The sequence below is a fragment of the Crotalus tigris genome, unplaced genomic scaffold (assembly GCF_016545835.1).
Source record: "Crotalus tigris isolate CLP2741 ecotype Arizona unplaced genomic scaffold, ASM1654583v1 scf7180000024382.2542628, whole genome shotgun sequence".
NCBI lineage: Eukaryota > Metazoa > Chordata > Lepidosauria > Squamata > Viperidae > Crotalus > Crotalus tigris.
The window spans coordinates 940,102-960,190 of NW_024100552.1; the positions used below are offsets into that span (position 1 = coordinate 940,102).

A 20,089-nucleotide genomic window follows, 5' to 3' on the forward strand; every position below is an offset into this window, starting at 1 on the left:
TTGGTTATTACGATTTTTAGTACTTCTGCTCAGATACGTAGAATTTAAGAAATTATTTTTTGGCCCTAATAATTTTACTGGAGCTTAATGATTTTCCAGAGAAAAGGGTTCTTTAGATAGCAGTATTTAGTTCACTCACAACAGTCATCTATGTATTTACTCAGAAAAAAAACAGTGTTCCACATATCAGAAAGATCATTTGGAAAATATCCTCATTATGCTGAGCACGGCCCTAGATATCTGCCCCCAAAATCTTTCCTTGAACTTTGCTATGTTTATCTAACACAGCAATTTAGTAGGTGAGAGCACTTAAATAGTATATTATAATGGATGAATAATATCCTAACTCAAGTCAAATGCTTTTGTAAAATTACACCAAATAAATTATAAAGAAGAAAAAAAGATTACTGTTTAATATACAGGTGGATGTAAAATTGTTATATATTAGGCACTATGTTACTAATATAGTTAGCTTTATTTTAGGAGCAGACAGTAAAAAAAATGTATTGAAATGGCTTATATCTGATAGGATATGTACATATGAGTAGACCTACTGAAATAAATTGAATTAAAAATAACTCAAAATTATTTCAATGTAATCATTTCTTCATTGTGAAAATTAAATTCCTTATTTGCTTTTTCACTTGAATTATTACAACTGCAATAATTGGCAATTCAAAGTTATACTTGTAATAATAATAAAAAAGACTGTGACAAAGGTTGACAAAAGAAAGGCAAAAATGGAAAAGCCTCACCCTGCAAAGAAATGGTAGTTGCAGAATTGTTTTACCAGTAATTCTTGATGAATAGTGTATAGGTCTGTCCGCTTCACTGAAAAAGTCAGCAAGACGACTGTTGGAAATATATTCTGGTTAGGAAAAAAAAGATTGCTAGTTGGAGTTTCATGATTGTGTGTCAGAAGTGTTTTGTTTTTGATGTGGAAGATATCCAAATATGAACACAATGTTAAGAAAAAAGATTTCATTGCAGATTTTGGAGAATATTTGGAAGTTTTCATATTTGTAGGAAAAAGATGAACTATGTGTGAGTACAATGAAATGAATCTCAACTATTCAATACTATCAGAAACAGAACAGCTTGAGAACTTATTTCTGGGGAAGTATGTGAAGAAGATACCAAACACAAAGTGAAAAATGTTTAAACCATTTTTTTAAGGGTTATATATTGTTTAAAATATTGGTGTGAAGTGGAAATAGGGCAGAACTTGCCAAGGCATGTATATATTGATTAATCAGGAGAAACTATACAAAAAAGAATATACAAAAAAGAATACTACATGTAGAAATGTTTAAATATTGCTAATATTATTGAACTAGAAATGTCTTAACCAAAGAAACTGGAATGCTTAGTAATAAAACAAAATACAAAGATGGTAGACATAACAAAATAACTGAAATAAAGATGACAAATCCCTGTAATATAGTATAGCTAAATAGAAAATACATAGAAAATAAAGTTATTAGGTTTGTGTTAGTTTAAATGTCCAGAAAAGGAAAATGAGAAAAGTAAATTATTCACAAACTAAAAGCATCATATTCCAAGTTAACTTAAATAGGATAGATACTGTGACATACTTGGCCAGGATTCTTGAAATAGAAAAGAAGCATGTTAAAGGTGTGTCAATAATATTCAGGCAAACATGTCCTGACATGAGAAATGGTCATTACACAGAACTGTCTAAATGAAAGTAACTCTGTTTAATCCTTATTTCATGTCTTTATTGGCCTGCTACCAATGCACATTCAGCAGATTTTCAAAAGCTATTTGGCATCCATTAAATCTGTTGTAACGCATAAAATGTGTGACAAAACGCAACCAGTAAATTTTGCTTTTCCTAGATGTATAAAACATGAATTTACATTGTAATTCATAAATGAAAAATATTATGAGTGATGATTTTACATATGCCTAATGGAAAAAATACAGAAAAAAACAAAATTACATACATAATAGGAAATCTGCATAGAAGTCTCTGAGGTTAACAGTAATAAATGATACAAAAGGAAATTCAATATTATATGTGTTTGTATCTCTGTGAGTCTCTCTCTCTCTCTCTCTCTCTCTCTCTCTCTCTCTTTGTGTGTGTGTGTATGTGTGTGTAAGTAAAATGATAATAGTCTAATCACTGCAAAGAAGCCAGATGCGTCATAGGACACTAACCTACTGAGAGGCACTTGTGTATCTCAACATCTAAAATATCCAACAGAAAACAGAGCTTATGCAACATATTTTTTTTTAAAAAAAATGGTTAGAACAATTAGTATAATATATAACCTGCAAGATATTAAACAAGTGTAACTCCCAGCACCCCTCATAATTTTCATCTGGTTGTTGCGAGGTATAGTTCAGCAACAGTAGGAGAGGTATATGTTTTCCACACTTGCATTAATATTTATTACAATATTGGAGACAAATTAGGAAATTTACTGCAAGGTATACAGTATACTAAAGCAAAGAGAGTCTTTTTCTAGTTGAATGAGAGCTGCTTTTCAGGAAAGCTATAATGTGGAACCAGTCTTCTCTTCTCCAAAGCCAGCAACTAAAACTTGGTGACCATAACAACTTAACAGATCTTAAATCTACCATTCCATGAAGGACCTGACTTCGTTCACAGAGTAGGAGACAGGAAATACTTGAATCTCAACCTTTTTTTGCTTCTACAGGAAACCAAACTTTGAGACCTAATGTGGACAGGATTCATCATCTCAAGATGTCAAGCGATATTAACTCTTCCTGTGTTTTGTTCTAGGTTGCAGGAGATGTAGAATGCGCTCATTTTTTGTCAGATCTGAAGGCAATTCATTTTTCTGAAAAAGAAACAAATCAGTGAAAAACCAGAAAAAGGATGGTCACTGCTTAGCTTTGATATCCAAGTTTAAGGCACAAATCAACAGGATTATTTGCATTCAGTTGTAGATCAGTTGTAATTCATGACCTATGACTGTAATGGACCTTGCCCATTATGGTTGCATGTAGTGACAACCATTAAGTGGAATGTCCTCAATTACTCCTACCCCTTCTCTCCTGATGCCACCATTAAATGAACACACAAGTCATTGCCACATAGCTTGCCACCCTGCTGTTTCTGTAAGGGAAGCAAACAAGCAACAAAAAGTGTTGCAAAGTCAAAAACAGCCCAATCAGGGAAAAAGCTAAATTATGACTCATGTTCCAATGTTGGAGAGACTTCCAAATAAGCCTGTGTGTTTGATTGATGAAGTCACTTGTGGGCTGGACCTCTGCCCTGATCAGCTGGCTGTCACGAGACTGCAAACCTCTCCTTGATCTTGCTAGGCTTTGGGAAACCCAGCCACCTGCATGCAGAGGTGGCAGCTTCAGGACAAGCTTCTCCACACCTTTTCTTCGCTTAACTTGCTCCCTTATTTCTTTAATAAAGTTGGGAGGAACAGACTTGTTGATTCTTTTTCTCTCCCCCACCCCCACAAATTAGATGTAGAAACCAAACTCTCTTCTGCCCTCCAAACCTTTGGAAAGCTTTTTGCTACTTGTATGGCTCCTTTTAGGACCCAGCTTCTACCACAGCCATTTGCTGCACATCTGTGCTTTAGCCAATTTTTCTTTGAGCTGAACTTTTTCTTCAGCTTCTTCAATGCGAAAAAGTTGCAGAAAGATTTTCTTTGCTTGCTTCTTTTACTCTTCAGCCTGGTAGTCACTCATCAAGGTAAGTCACTTACAGAGTTTGTCATCTTGCCAGCATGCAATAAATTTAGCAAATGAGGTGATTAAAGGGGATTGAGGTTAGATGACATACATAGGAATGGGCAGATTACGTTTAATTCCCTGGACCTGTCATTGGCCTTTCGTAAAAATGACAATAATTACCTACCTGGAATTGTAGTAATGTGTATGAAGTCAAAATGACTTCAATTTTCTTTGGAAGAAATAATCCAGAACAAAACAATCCTTTGTCTTCAATGGCAATTGATCTTTAAAGTGCTTGAAAAGTTTATTATGCTTTTTAAAATTTACATGAAACCTCTATGAGAAGGCAATTATAATCTGGAATAAATTTCAGCAAAATAGCACATAGGTCATCCTGGGCTAATCCAGGGAGGCTGAAGTTGTGAATTGATTGAAAATTTGGTTTTAGCATGGATGGGGCTAGCTGCTATAAGCCTTCCCCAGTTAAAATGAAGATATTACAGGTAGGAAAAGTTGTTGATGTGAAGGGTATGTTAATTTTGGATTAGTTAGATCGTTCCCCATTTAATATGTCTATTTTTTATAATTTTATCTATAAACTATGCCTTTTGCCCCCCAAAGTAGTACAAAATGTTGAAACAGTAATTGAAAACCTGTACTACATTCGGTAGTTTTTAAGACATTATGAAAGTTTCTAAAAATTGTCCTGACAGAAACAACACCATACTGTAATGAATGCAAATAATTATTCCCAAAAGTTCTGCTGCCCTCTAATGGATAGCTTTTATTTTCCAGCTGAACTGAACAGAACAAAATAAGAGTTAGAAGAGCCCTTGGAGGTCTTCTATCTAGTCGCACTCCCTGTTCAAGCAGGAGACCATATACTATTTCAGACAAATAGTTGTCCAATTTCTTCTTAGAAACCTCCAATGATGGAGCACCCACAACTTCTGAAGGTAAGCCATTCCATTGGTTGTTCTAACTGTCAGGAAATTTCTCTTTATGTCTAGGCTGGTTCTCTCCTTGATTAGTTTCCATCCATTGCTTCTTGTGGTGCCTTCAGGTACTCTGAAGAAAAGGTTGACACCCTCTTCTTTGTGGCAGCCTCTTAGATATTGGGACACTTCTATCATGCCACCCTTAGTTCTTCTTTTCGTTAAGCTAGACATACCCAATTCCTGCAACTGTTCTTCATGTTCTAGCCTCCAGTTCTCTACTCATCTGCTGTACTCTTTCCAGAGTCTCAATGTCTTTTTTAACCATCTAAGAATTTTCAGAATGTTTTCGTTAAAAATTTAAAATACTGTGCCCAATTGTTTTACAGTTGAAAATGTGTAGCAAGTGTAAAATAAAGTATGATACCTTGTTTTTAAGTAATGGATCTGCTCCTGCTTCTAAGAGTAATGCTACTGCTCTAATATTGCCACCAAGAACTGCTTCATGAAGGGCAGATGTCCCATTCTAGAAAGTACAGAAAAGGCATAAATGCATCCATTATAGTTCTGTTTTACAATATGTCATAAATTATAGTTCTGAACATTCCAAAGTTTTTTTCCCTCAAAACTTGCCTTCAGGATGCCAAGTGCAGGAGAGAATTTAAGTAATTCCTCTATAACATCATTATATCCTTTGGTTGCAGCTTTAAGTAAAGCAGTTGTGCCATCCTTCAACAGAAACAGAGGAAAGAAGGAACTGGATATTATTGCACACAAGTTCATTTTCATTTTTCATTTCTCTCTTCAGAATTTATGCAGAAAGATTTCTCTCATTTTTTAGATGTGACTGAGATATTACTTTCTTCATAATTCATATTTTTTTAATTTATATAAAAATATAAACAGTTTATATAACATGATTCAAGGATGACTTCAAAAAAGAAGTGATGTAAATCTGACATCTACTGTATGTTGTTAACAAGTATAATGTAGGCATTTGCTGATTTTTTTATAACCTAATGAGGCATTCAGATTAACTTTAAAACAAGCACATAATTGCAACCTTTGGCTAATTTTAATAAAAATTACTATGGTATATACAATGGTATATACCTCCTATAACAGTGGTGGCAAACCTATGGCACGCGTGCCACAGGCGGCCCTTGGAGCCCTCTGTGGGCACATGCGCCGTTGCCCCAGTCTTGTCTCCCCCCCACAATTCCCTTCTCACCAGCAGCTCCCCTGGAGGAGTCGCCCCCAAGTGTGGCCCACATGAAGCAGCGCAGCCAAGGATATGGCAGCCAGGCAGCATAGACAAGACTCTGCCCTCATAGCCCATCCTGCACAGCTGATGCTGTGGGGCGCGGGTAGAGGGCATAGCCGCCATGGTGCTGCTAGGCTGCCTGGGCGATCTGTGGCGGGCCCTGGAGGCAGTGAATGGCCCTGCGGGCAGGCGGGGTGGGGATCAGGGCAGGGGCAGGGGGTGGAACGGGGGTGGGGCCAGTTTTGGGGCACTCGGTCTCTAAAAGGTTCGCCATCACTGTCCTATAATGTACAATACTGCAGTTATCCTAACCTCCCTTTCATAATTTTTAAAATTTTCCTCAACTTTCATTATATTTCACCTTCTCCCTAATAAGTAGAAGCCATAAATAATTATAATCAAATCTATGGTTCCTTTCCTTCTTTATTTTACTTTCATAGTAATGTTAAATACAATATGAGGAAAGAGTTAAAATATGATTTTTGAAACATGGGTTATGAAAAACTCAATAACTGAACCCTATGGGTTATTTGTAAGATATGCGTTTGTAAGATAAATACATATATTTACATGCATACTTAAAATGTAAATGAATGCCATGGGAGAGCAATTTTTTTCAAAATACAGTTCCTTTCATTCTGGTTAATTCTGGTCATGAAGCAATAATTGAACTTTTAAGTACTGTAAGTACAGTTTCTAATGTGCCAGGCAACAAGAGATACTTGAGAAAGTATTCTAGTCAGAATGTTGTTGTTGTTAATTGCGAAGTCGTGTCCGACCCGTCGCGACCCCATGGACAATGTTCCTCCAGGTCTTCCTGTCCTCTACCATCTTCTGGAGTCCATTTAAATTCACACCTACTGCTTCAGTGACTCCATCCAGCCATCTCATTCTCTGTCGTCCCCTTCTTCTATTGCCCTCAATCTTTCCCAGCATTAGGCTCTTCTCCAGTGAATCCTTCCTTCTCATTAGGTGGCCAAAGTACTTGACTTTCAACTTCAGGATCTGGCCTTCTAAAGAGCAGTCGGGGTTGATCTCTTCTAGGACTGACCGGTTTGAACGCCTTGCAGTCCAAGGGACTCGCAGGAGTCTTCTCCAGCACCATAGTTCAAAGGCCTCAATTCTTTGGCGCTCAGCCTTTCTTATGGTCCAACTTTCACAGACATACATTGCAACTGGAAAACCATGGCCTGGACTATACGCACTTTTGTTGGCAGGGTGATGTCTCTGCTTTTTAGTATGCTGTCTAGATTTGCCATAGCTTTCCTCCCCAGGAGCAAGCGTCTTTTAATTTCTTGGCTGCAGTCCCCATCTGAGGTGATCTTGGAGCCCAGAAAAATAAAATCTGTCACTACCTCCATTTCTTCCCCATCTATTTGCCAGGAATTGAGAGGGCCGGATGCCATGATTTTGGTTTTCTTAATGTTGAGTTTCAAGCCAACTTTTGCACTCTCCTTCTTCACCCGCATCAAGAGGCTCTTTAGTTCCTCTTCACTTTCTGCCATTAGAGTGGTATCATCTGCATATCTTAGGTTGTTGATATTTCTCCCGGCAATCTTAATTCCAACTTTTGATTCATCTAGCCCTGCCTTTCTCATGATGTGCTCTGCATATAAGTTAAATAGGCAGGGCGACAGTATACAGCCTTGCCGGACTCCTTTTCCAATTTTGAACCAATCAGTGGTTCCGTGTTCGGTTCTCACTGTTGCTTCTTGACCCGCATATAGGTTTCTCAAGAGACAAATGAGATGGTCTGGTACTCCCATCTCTTTAAGAACTTGCCACAATTTGTTGTGATCCACACAATCAAAGGCTTTTGCATAGTCAATGAAGCAGAAGTAGATGTTTTTCTGGAACTCCCTAGCTTTCTCCATGATCCAGCGTATGTTGGCAATTTGATCTCTAGTTCCTCTGCCTCTTCGAAATCCTGCCTGTACTTCTGGTAGTTCTCGATCCACATACTGCTGGAGTCTAGCTTGTAGGATTTTAAGCATAACTTTACTAGCATGTGAAATGAGTGCAATGGTGCGATAGTTTGAACATTCTTTGGCATTGCCTTTCTTTGGAATTGGAATGTAAACTGACCTTTTCCAATCCTGTGGCCACTGTTGAGTTTTCCAAATTTGCTGGCAAATTGAGTGTAGCACTTTTACTGCATCGTCTTTTAAGATTTTGAATAGCTCAGCTGGAATACTGTCACCTCCACTAGCTTTGTTGTTGCTCAGATTTTCTAAGGCCCATTTCACTTCACATTCTAGGATGTCTGGTTCGAGGTCAGTGACCATCTCATTGTGGTTATCTGGGATGTTAAGCTCATTCTTGTATAGTTCTTCTGTGTAGTTTTGCCATCTCTTCTTAATCTCTTCTGCCTCTGTTAGGTCTCTGCCATTTTGGTCCTTTATCATGCCCATCTTTGCATGAAACGTTCCCTTCATATCTCCAATTTTCTTGAAGAGATCTCTGGTCCTCCCTATTCTGTTGTTTTCTTCTATTTCTTTGCACTGTTCATTTAAGAAGGCATTCTTATCTCTTCTAGCTACTCTCTGGAATTCTGCATTCAATTGGGTGTATCTTTCTCTTTCTCCTTTGCCTTTCGCTTCCCTTCTTTCCTCAGCTATTTGCAAAGCTTCCTCAGACAGCCATTTTGCTTTCTTGCATTTCTTTTTCTTTGGGATGGTTTTAGTTGCTACCTCTTGTACAATGTTGCGAACTTCCATCCATAGTTCTTCAGGCACTCTGTCTATCAGATCCAGTTCCTTAAATCTATTTGTCACCTCTACTGTATATTCATCAGGAATATGATTTAGTTCATACCTGAGTGGCCTAGTGCTTTTCCCTACTTTTTTCAATTTAAGCCTAAATTTTGCAACGAGAAGCTCATGATCTGAGCCACAGTCAGCTCCTGGTCTTGTTTTTACTGACTGTATAGAGCTTCTCCATCTTTGGCTGCAGAGCACATAGTCAATCTGATTTCTATGTTGACCGTCTGGTGATGTCCATGTGTAGAGCCGTCTCTTAGGGTGTTGGAAAAGAGTGTTGTTATGACCATCGTATTCTCTTGACAAAATTCTATTAGCCTGTGCCCTGCTTCATTTTGTACTCCAAGGCCAAACTTGCCTGTTATTCCGGTTATCTTTTGGGTTCCTACCTTAGCATTCCAATCTCCCATGATGATAAGGACGTCATTTTTTGGTGTTAATTCTATAAGGTGCTGTAGGGCTTCATAGAACCGGTCAATTTCATCCTCTTCAGCACCAGTGGTTGGGGCATAGATTTGGACTCCTGTGATATTGAATGGTTTGCCTTGGATTCGAATTGAGATCATTCTGTCATTTTGGGGATTGTATCCCAGTATTGCTTTTCCTATTCTTTTATTGACTATGAAGGCTACTCCATTTCTTCTGAGGGATTCTTGCCCACAGTAGTATACCTGATGGTCATCTGAGTTAAATTCACCCATTCCTGTCCATTTTAGTTCGCTGATTCCTAAGATGTCGATGTTCAGTCTTGTCATCTCTTTTTTGACTACGTCTAGCTTGCCTTGATTCATGGATCTTACATTCCAGGTTCCTATGGAGAAAAAATCTTTACAGCATCGGACTTTCCTTTCACCACCAGATATATCCACAGCTGAGCGTCCTTTCGGCTTTGGCCCAGTCGCTTCATTCTTTCTGGCGCTACTAGTACTAGCCCTCTGCTCTTCCCCAGTAGCATATTGGACACCTTCCGACCTGAGGGGCTCATCTTCCAGCGTCATATCTTTTTGCCTTTTAGTACTGTCCATGGGGTTTTCATGGCAAAGATACTGGAGTGGTTTGCCATTTCCTTCTCCAGTGGATCACATTTTGTCAGAACTCTCTGCTATAACCTGTCCGTCTTGGGTGGCCCTGCACGGCATAGCTTATAGCTTCATTGAGTTACGCAAGCCCCTTCGCCACGACAAGGCAGTAATCCATAAAGGGGACAAGGCAGTAATCCATAAAGGGGCTAGTCAGAATAGACACCCAAATTACCATAAATAAACCTTACTATAGAATCATTCTTTCTTCCAATGTAAAATCTAGAAAACTAAAGTGCTTGCTTACCAGCCTTGCAGCCTCTCGATCTGCTCCTCGGAGCAGCATCACTCGCACTACATCACTGTGTCCCATCTGAGAGGCTATCCATAACGGAGCTGTCCCATCCTGAAGGAAAATTTAAAAATGGATCAGGATTAATCAAGTCAAGCAGTGCTAAAAACTTCTGACATTTTACAATGAGATTCTGGCTGGAGTTCAAGGACAAAATGAACCTGGATATCCAAATGAAATCCTTTCCTTGGAAAGAAATAGTATTCAGGACAAGTGGAAATGCAAATGTGCATATAAATAGCGTGTCTTCAAGCTGAAAAAAAATCTTTGCATAGTATAGACAAAATATTTGTTGCCTATATGAAATAATGGCATCACTTTGAACCACTATATTTTTTCTTTAAAAACTACTCAGGATAGATCTAGACTTAGTCATGTTAAGAGAAGCGGCAATGAAATTAACAACAGTACTCTTGACTATGGACTCTTCTAGATAGCCACATTAAAGTACTATCTACCAGTCCTTAAGCCAATAGCAAACTATGCCAGCATAAACTGGCATGGTCTACTTTGAGATATCTTAGAATAAACTGAAAAGTAGAACAGCCTGCAAACCGCAGTCTGGCTGACCCATTTTGCATTAGCTGCTGAATGTAGATGCTCTTCAAGAATAACATCATATGGCTTACAATATCTAATAAAACATGAGGTGATCAAAGCATGGCATATGAGGGACAGCAGAACTTCTCCAATAAAGCTGAGAAAACATCCAAAGCTGGGCAAAGACCAGTTTTGTCACCTTCTCAATCAGAATAAGCAGTGCTGAATCCAAGTTTGTAAAGTTATCTAAGAGTGTATTACAAGAAATACAGTACAGAACCGGTCGATGAAAAAAGAAAATTTCATATCCATGATTTAAAGGTGATTTGTTTCAAAGGTAATAAGAGTTAATTAAGAGTATGTGAAATGAATAAAAATATAATCATTACAGGAATTAATTCTGTTTTATATGGCATCTAATGTTAACAAGTATTTCCACACATTAAAAGAAATGGGAAACCTTATGGTCAGTTATGATATGTCACATGTTGGCAGATAAAACTAGGCCTATAATTAAGAAGCCAATTTCTAATTACTTCCAATAATTGGTATATATTATTTTGAGGTTTACTTATCAAGATATTAAGGAAAGAAAGATAATCAGCTTTCTATATAGGATATCTGGGTGCACAGAGACATAAACAAAGAAAATGTTTCTTATTTAATGATCACTTGTTCAGTGACTGTTTGAACTTACAATGGGCTGAATGAATGATACATGTACATATGGCCATGCAGTGTAACCTCATGATCATGATTTGCAATCTTTCCTGCTGGCCACCCACAAGTGAAGTCCTGCTGGCAGGAGGTTGGAAGTCATGGTCATGTGAAGTCCTCATTTACACAACCTACAGAGTCCTTGTTTAATGATGGCAATCAGGGCTGCTGGAACTGCCATCGCTAAATTGCATGGTTAAATGGTTTTATGGCTTATGACCACATTGTTTAACAACAGTTTTCAGTCCCAATTAGCATTGTTAAATGAGGACTACCGTGTTTCCCCAAAAGTAAGCCCTACCCAAAAAATAAGCCCAAGTTTTGGGGTGAGGCACACACTTAAAAATCAAGCTAGGGTGTGGGTGTGGAGCTGCCCCACATGCCCTGCACCCACTTACCTTGCAGCCAGGAGTCTCCTTTCCGGCCACTTCTCCGGCGTCCATAGGCCTGCATTTCACAATCAGGCCTTTCTGGAAGGCCTCTGCAGCCAAAAACTGAGCTATCGATTGAATCCATTGCTCGGTTATTGGCTGCAAAGGCCTTCCGGACTGTGAAATGCAGGCCCGAGCTCCATTCTGAGCTGCAGAATGAAGCTGTTCCTTCTGCTGCAGAAGAAGTGGGGTGGCTGGGTGGGGCTCTCAGTGCAGGAGGTGAGTGGAAAAGACACCCCTCCCCTCTGAAAATAAGACCTGGTGCCTCTTTTGGAGACAAAAAAAAGACCCAGTCTTATTTTTGGGGAAACACGGGTACATGTAGTAGATTCATACACTTGGAAAGGAAGCATTTAAGACTACAAAGTAGGATTAGTCACATGAATACATTATTTATACTGAAGTATATTCTGATGTTACCTACTGCTTTGTTTATGCTATATTACATGTGATACTTATTAGTAAAATGCAATAAAAGCTGTATAAGCAATTACATAATATAATGTTATCTATTTTATTCAGTAGATGGCACTGGACTATATTATATTTAACTGTATATAAATATATCAAAAATTTGCTGGGTTCTGTTTTGCTGAGTTCTTTGAATTGGTATGCATTCTCTAACCTTTCAGTGACATATATCTCTTTCATTATTTGGAACAAATGGATTCTAGTTAATAAAAGATTGACAATTCAAAGAAGAATACATGAGCAGCTATGCAAAGTAGTCTAGACAAGAAGCACAACCAGAAGAACTAGCTCTATTTTTATTGTAAGCTTACATTAAAATATTTCTCCTCTCCTTTCCTTTAAACTATCCAATTGTATCATTAACAGGGATCTCAACCTACAACATCACTGAAGAACCAACAAGAAAGCTTGGACACCTCACAGAGGGAAACAAATGCTTCCAAAGAATCAAAGACCTGAAAACAGTTGAAATATAGTTGAAATCATTTTCTCATTTGATATAATAGCACTCTCTGCATACACAGAATTAGCAAAAGAATCCATGACAGCAATACTATATAGCACACCTGATCTAACCAAATATATCAAGATTGAAATACCCAGAATCATGGATCTCATCAACCTTTGACCACATATTTTTAGCTTGATGGACAAATATACAACAAATCAAAGGAATTGGGACTACAGCTTTCAAGACTCACAGAGACCATAATGCCTAGAATCTCTAGCAGTCCCACACATAGAATCCAAAGTATGGATCCGGTACGTAGTTGATATCTTGTCATACTCAAAGGACCATCTAGAGCAGGCATGTCAAAGTCGCAACATCACGTGACGTTGCGCAACGTATCGGGCCGATTTTGCCATTGCTGGCAATGGGGTGGGCGTGGCTTCCACGTGACGCGTCCGGCCTGCAGGCCACCAGTTTGACACCCCTGATTTAGAGAAAACATACCATCAATAACATACATCTTCAAAGAAATAAAATTCACAAGAAACATAGAAAACAATATGCTACCCTTCCTGGAAATCCTCAGAGGCAGTGATGGCAAATTAAAGCACAAATCTCTCATATCCATACTAACCAAGTGCTCCACTACCGATCTAACAACCTAACTTCCCACAAGAAAAACACTATTTAAACGATCACTACAGCAACCCTGAATATCAGAAGAAAATAGATTATCTATAAAACATCTTCCATCCAAATGGATACCGATGCAACTTTATCAAAATAGGCTGATCAGTCATACCAATGTAGCACAACCAACACAATTTGTGAAAAGAATAACACTGCCATACATCAAAAACACCTTAAACAGACAATAAACAGTCTATTACAACCACATAGCATCACCATAGCACACAAACCAGCAAAAGTCCTCCAAAACCTCCTAAGTAAACCAAAAGACCCAATAGCCTCAAAGGAAAAGCATAAAGTCACAAAGTAACTCATACAACAGCATATAGTGTACAGTAACAGCCACTATGTAGGACAAACAGGTAGAAGACTAGCAGAGCACATCCACGAACACCAACTAGCAGGCTGAAGACATGATGCAAACTCTTTAATTTCATAACATATTAAATGACTCAACAATAGTTGGGAAATAGAGTATCCTAGAGCACGCCAAATCCAAAAACGCTAAAGAATTCCTGGAAGCCCAGCACTTAGGGCAAATTAGCCATCAACAAGCACAGAGACAATCAAAAAGTCAAAAAGGAAACAATAAGACCAAAACACGTTATCGCTAGCAATCAACACCCAGATGAGCAGAGATTAACACCAAGATTAACACTAGGCCAATAATCAAGAGGTAAGCAATATCCCAATCAAAGAGTAAACAAACAGGCTAGCAGTAAACAAACAGGCTAATCAAGGGACTACCAACACCACTTCCAGCAACACTGACAGAACAAGTCACTAGTATATAAAATGAGAGCAAATCCCCTCCCTTCCAATATGTTACATAGTTTGATGATGTTACTTAGTTTGGTAATGAAATACTTGCAAGAAAACAAGCTCAGGGAGCACCAAGGACCCCCTCACATTTTCTTTAACTCTCCAAAAAAAGGGAGGCTCTCTTCTGAAACATTTCCCATGCCCTGCTACTGTATGAAGTGAGATACCTTTTACACACTGCTTGTCCAATCTCTGGCTGTCCTTCCCGTCTCCAAGATCACTTTCACATAGCATTACATATTGCCAAATATCAGAACAAATTTAGCAATGTGCAGAAAGTCTATTATGGAAACCCAAGGTCTATCAAATACTTACTTCCATATTAAAATCAGAAAAAATAATTATAAGTTACTGAGTATTAAGATGTGGCTGATTAATTTTAGCATGTAATAGATAAAGTCAGTAATAAAACAAAATCTATATCTTAACAATGCTGAATATTACCTGCCTTGGCTGGTTGACCTTTGCTCCTGAAGATAGTAATAACCGAATTAAATTCAGATAGCCTCCCTGAGCAGCCAGGAAAAGTGCAGTAGCTCCATCCTTAATTTGAAATACAAAAATAATTAGCTTGTTTACTAATAAAAATGTCCATAATAGAACTAATGAATGTTTTCCTTCTTCCATTAATTCTCAAGCATATAAAAATGCCACTTGTACTTAAGAATGTTTTCCACATCCATTAAACACCTCCTGCCACTTAATGCAACTCTTTCTGCAACACTGATGAAAGTAAAATTCAAAGATGCTCTTTAATTAGTCTGCTCCTAGCTTGAGATGTAGTCAATGTAAAGAATGGAGCTGTTTTGTGAGTAATTGTTCCAGCAGGGTGTATTTGAGGTCTGCCTAGAGAGGAACTTTGCCAATCAGAAACCTTGTATTAGCTCAGCTGAGTAACAAATATGACAAATGGCAACCAGGTTCTTCTGTTTATCCATTGCTTTGAAGTATATCAAACCATTTAAAGACTATCAAACATGACTAAGGATTTCCATTATTTTTTTACTGAAAATTTTGAAACGATCTAATTTAAAAAGAGTTTGCACCAAAAGCTATACGCTGCTCATTTGTATATTGTTATCTTTCTTTTATAACTTTATTGATTTAACAAACCATATAATGTAATTTATTTTTTCCTAATTTTATTCATTGCCTTGATTTTTAAATATTTTATTAGATGCATATAAATCAAGTATTTGATTTAACTTGTCCTTCCTGAAAATGTAAAGAGAATAATTAGAGAAGAAAGTTTTACCCAGTTGCAAAGAAAAGTGAAAAAGAGGAGGGAATGGGAAAGACATGTTGTAAGATTAGGAACTTTCTGGTAACATTACATATATTATGATCAGTACAGTACATTTCCTCTCAGAGTGGTTGAGCAAAAAACATCACTCATCTACCATATGCTGTCAACCTCCCTACAGCAATTATGGTCTATGTTCTCATTTGTTGCTGATTTTACATATGGAGGTTATTTGTTAAGCAAAGCAAGGGGCAAAATGAGTGGTGGGATTCAAATATGTGAACAACGATTCTCTGTGTAGATGCGGCTTTTGGAAATCCATTCTGGGCCTGAGCAACAAAAAATTAGCTACCAGTTCTGCTGAAGTGGTGCGAACCGGCTGAATCCCACCACTGGGTAAAATCCTCAGTGCAACTTGGAGAGAGAATGAATTTTTGACAGGTAATCCTTATTGCTTTATAGTACATATGCAACAAAGCAAAAGAGCAAAATCAGTCAAAATTGAGAAGGATAAAGTAGGTAAGGATTTCAGTACCGTATAGAACAGCTGTCTAGCAAATTGCAAAAATCTGGATTAAAAAAAAAGTAAAAACGAATGGTGGTATAGAAAAGTGTCTCAGATCCAAGGGATAGGTTACTCCATACCAGCACTAAGTTTGTCCATATTCCCTACTGCACTTACTGGCCTAGTCATGCACCTAGCCTGCTTTATAGAGAAAACACTATTTTCAAACTGTAATAGCCAAAGACAGCTTAGCCTAACCCCACTCGCAAATTACAGACAAGGTGAAGGCAAGCTCATGAAGACAATAAAATAAAGAGATTGCTAGGATATGTTCGTACTGTGGCTAGATGTAGATATCATGGCTCAGTTAGTGACTAGAAGATTCCAGCCTAACTTCATATACTATTCGAATAGGGAGAGCAGGAATGTCCAGAAGGAAACAAATATCCATCACCAACAGATTCTGGGGTGAATAGAAATAAGGAGCAATCCAAGTCATTTTTTGAGAGAGAGAGAAAAGCACTGCAACAAAATGCCAAAGGTTTAATTTTTTTGGAATACAATAATCATAATAGTTTTTTGCCATATTTGTTCATTAGGGGGTCTAAGTGTGGAAAATCATGAAATAAATAATCAATAAATAACTAGATTATACTCTTCCCGGAGATCGAAGATTGCATTATTGAATATATATATGTAAATGAATATTTCTGGTGAACAATTATTACATTGGATACTTACGCAAGTTATTGTATTTGAGTTACAGAACCTTGGAAGATAGATATATAAATGGCCTCTAATCATAGACACCTGTGAGCTATTCTCTTTCTTTGCAGCCGTAGTTTGCATGCAGCTCTCCCAAGGCTTTAGTGCAGCTCCTACATACCCCTCCTACCTTTTTCCTGAAATACAGGGGTAATTATTCAATGCAACATTTTATTGTATCAAAATTGTACTTGTACTATTGTACTTTAATAATGAAAGTGGCAATTTTGGGTTAGCTGTATTTTTTTAAAGGTCTGGAGTAAAGGAATTTCCCCCTCCCCTGTTTCATCATAACCCACGACCTGAGTGGGTTTCTCACCCAAGAAAAAAATCAAGGGCAACCCTCAGCTGCTAAATGAATCCCATTCTGATTTACATTATGCAAACTATGGTTACTGAATTGTAGGTTGTACTATTTTAAATAAAGTCTCTTCATGGCATAAATTAAAGCAGCACTATAGTAGAGAGATAGGCAAAAACCTGAGATTCTTGTTTGCTAAGTAAAGAGAAGTTATTTTTTAACTTAGGAAATATTAAAAGAATCTAATTGCTATGGCAATCTCATGAACAAGCTAGAGCTGAATTATTTCATTCTGCAAACATATGAAAGAGGTTGTATTAATTTGGTGTTCCAGATATCTTCAATTATTTGAGACACTGTCACATAGATAATGAAACAATTTGTTCTTTTTATCCCCAGACAGTAGGACCTAAATAACTTTATATTTTAAGATGAAGAACTTCTTGATAGTGGAACAGACTAATGCAAAAGCAAAACAACTCTATATTCACTGGCCTTCTCTTAATGTATGCAGTCTAAACTTGAAAATTTAAATTTAAACTACTATGTATTGCTATTAATCACTTTCTCAATCAATAAAATTTTGTTTGAACATCCCTAACTTAAACTATACTTACATGCCTTTAGATAAATATTTTGATCTAAGAACAGTGGACATTAGTGCACTTCTACCAGTCATCTTTCCAATGTGTATTTCGATTAAAAGAGGGATCTGTTTTCCGTACTTTACAGACCATGTTCATTCTAAGATTTTTCTTGTGAAAACTTTAAAAAAATGGAATCCTGGAAACAGTTTTCACCACTGATGGAAAAGAAGATTGAAATAATGAATGTACATTTCAAAGAAACTCACATAAAGCTGATCATGTATGTTGGCCCCATGCTTTAGTAAGGTTTCCACCACTCTCATGTGCCCATATTGACAAGCAGCTAACAAAGCAGTACCACCATCCTGAAAAAAATACAAATGGATACAGGATAAAGTTTCAGAGAACAGTAACTGCTAAACATTTCTTAGCACTTAACTCATGAGTAGAAAAACTCAGGTGGTTATTACTTGCTTCCCTGAAAATACATCCTAATTCCTATTTAATTGAAAACACATTTTGAACCTTAACTGGAAGCAGTCCTCTCTTAATATTTTATGCTCATTTTATTCCTACTTATAAACAGCTACTCTTTTACATTTACGACAATATTCCCCCATATAGATTTATATTCAGTGGCCTCTTTTAAAGGGGAAAATTTGGCTGTGCTTTTCTCTTTCCTTTCTCTAGCAGAAACCTGGCTTTCAGGATTAAGAAGTGTCATTTAAGGCCAAACTGTAAGAAACAATGGAAGATCTTACTCTTTAAATAAGGCTTTCTACGGAACTATGGCTAGATTCACTTTGCAAAGCAAAAGCAGAGCTCAGCCATTTCCCCCAAACTGTTGCAAGCTTCCTTGTATTTTCTTTTCTCTCTTATACATGCACCAACCACATCAGCGGGGTTTACTTTTAATTTTGGAACCTAAAGAAACAGTGACCTGAGTGACAGACCACAGAAAAGCTATGAGGAAGGTTCATTACTTCACACCTGCATTTCTTATGATGTCCTATAATTTGTGTTTTGAGCAAACTTGCATTTTTACGATAAAAGTCATTCCACATCATGCTTTGTTCCTTATTTCAAACCATGGCCATTACAGAACACTGCTCCTCATAAAATTTTATTCAATTCTATAATGGCTACAGTTTCCATAGCAGATTAAAGTTGGGAAATCTGGTAAAGTTACAGCTGTTTCCCCATTTCTCTTTTCCTTTGTCAAACCTGTCTCTGTATGACAACTGCATGTATATTCTGCCCTGATTTTATACTAAATGGAGCATCATAGAATATATAGCATAAACAAAATTCTGCCCTGATCATTAAAAATCTTCCAGGAACTTGAGATGACAGGAAATAATTTCCATTTTTCACTCCTATCACACATGCAGGCTACAAAGTATCCCATAATTACCTCTTCATACTTGTCTTTCCCAACATGTTTATATAACCGCAAAATATCCTATTTACCCCACACACTGGTAAGATTCAGTTTTTTGTTCGAATGCATACTGCAGATTACTTGAATAATGTCATTGGTCTAAAAGTGCTCTCAGAAGTTTTATCCTCATCCAGATAGCTAGTTTAAAGGTGTTGTCCAGTCCATGAGTTGACATAAAATATAATAGCACAAATTGGCTCTCTACAGTTGGGCTGTAGTCTTTTTCAATAATCATAAATGGCACTATGAAAACAGTTTACTGTGGGGTAGTTTAAGATGCAGCGACTTGTGCATTTCCCTGCCAATGGGGAAAGTGTCTACCAACTGCTCAAATAGAAGGTAGAACCCAACAGATTCCGGGTAGAGTGGTAGATTTATCCTTTCCTCAAAATTGAATTGGGGGAGTAGGCAACATCCCAGTAGAGCTCCTACTTCACACCACTTCTCCATATTCTGTAGAGGCAGTCTGGGGGACAAGACCATGTACTGTTATTTCCTGAATACTCCACATGATCTCCTTATGATCCATTCAGGGGAGGTGAGACTGGCTGAAGCTTTCTTGTTTCAACCAACAATAACTTTACAATGTATTGGCAAGTCAAGGGGAAGAGGTGCTGGCTAAACCGGAAGTCCCACTTCAACTGCATCACTTTACAATGGAGAGGAATCCAAAAGATTTCTGGCATGTCAGCACCAGTGTTGAAAGAGTGATAATTCTTGCTGAAGTTTGAGGTTTGTCCTGAAAGAGTCAGAGTCACCACTGCAACAACCTGCTGCTATGAATGCCGACAAAATGAAAATCACCCACACAGTGGGTCAGTAAGAGGGAGTGCAAGGCTACCTGAAGCAAAAGTTTCTTAGCAAAAGGATATAAGCAAAATGGACAAGAAGGAATAGCGTACTGGCATCCATGCTAGTAGGCTAGTAGACGGAACTATCACACTAAGGGCAGCAAAGGCAGGTGTTGCACTAGCCAAGAATGGCCAATAAGGGCTGAGCAAGCCACACCCATCACATTGTTAAATCAGTTACACTTGAATACAACTTTGCATCTCATTCAAATTGCAAAATTTCTGCTGGGAGAAGTGGAAAACACCAGTTCAACTTCAGTT

The 20,089-nt window shown here is 37.7% G+C and overlaps 1 protein-coding gene and 1 long non-coding RNA gene across 2 annotated transcripts in view; one reads left to right on the plus strand and one right to left on the minus strand.

Moving 5' to 3' along the window:
• Positions 1-1,717: 1,717 nt before the first annotated feature.
• ANKRD29 (ankyrin repeat domain 29) overlaps positions 1,718-20,089 on the minus strand; it is a 33,387-nt gene continuing 15,015 nt past the window's right edge. Inside the window, exons 5-10 of the mRNA XM_039328623.1 lie at positions 17,803-17,901; positions 14,580-14,678; positions 9,969-10,067; positions 5,253-5,348; positions 5,047-5,145; positions 1,718-2,828 (exon numbers count right to left, since the gene is read on the minus strand). Of these exons, the coding sequence (XP_039184557.1) occupies positions 2,745-2,828; positions 5,047-5,145; positions 5,253-5,348; positions 9,969-10,067; positions 14,580-14,678; positions 17,803-17,901 (576 nt within the window). The 3' untranslated portion in view covers positions 1,718-2,744. The remainder of the gene's footprint in view (positions 2,829-5,046; positions 5,146-5,252; positions 5,349-9,968; positions 10,068-14,579; positions 14,679-17,802; positions 17,902-20,089) is intronic.
• LOC120301408 lies at positions 4,580-15,111 on the plus strand. Its single transcript, XR_005554886.1, has 2 exons — positions 4,580-4,640; positions 12,539-15,111. It is a non-coding gene; the product is annotated as an uncharacterized LOC120301408 (long non-coding RNA).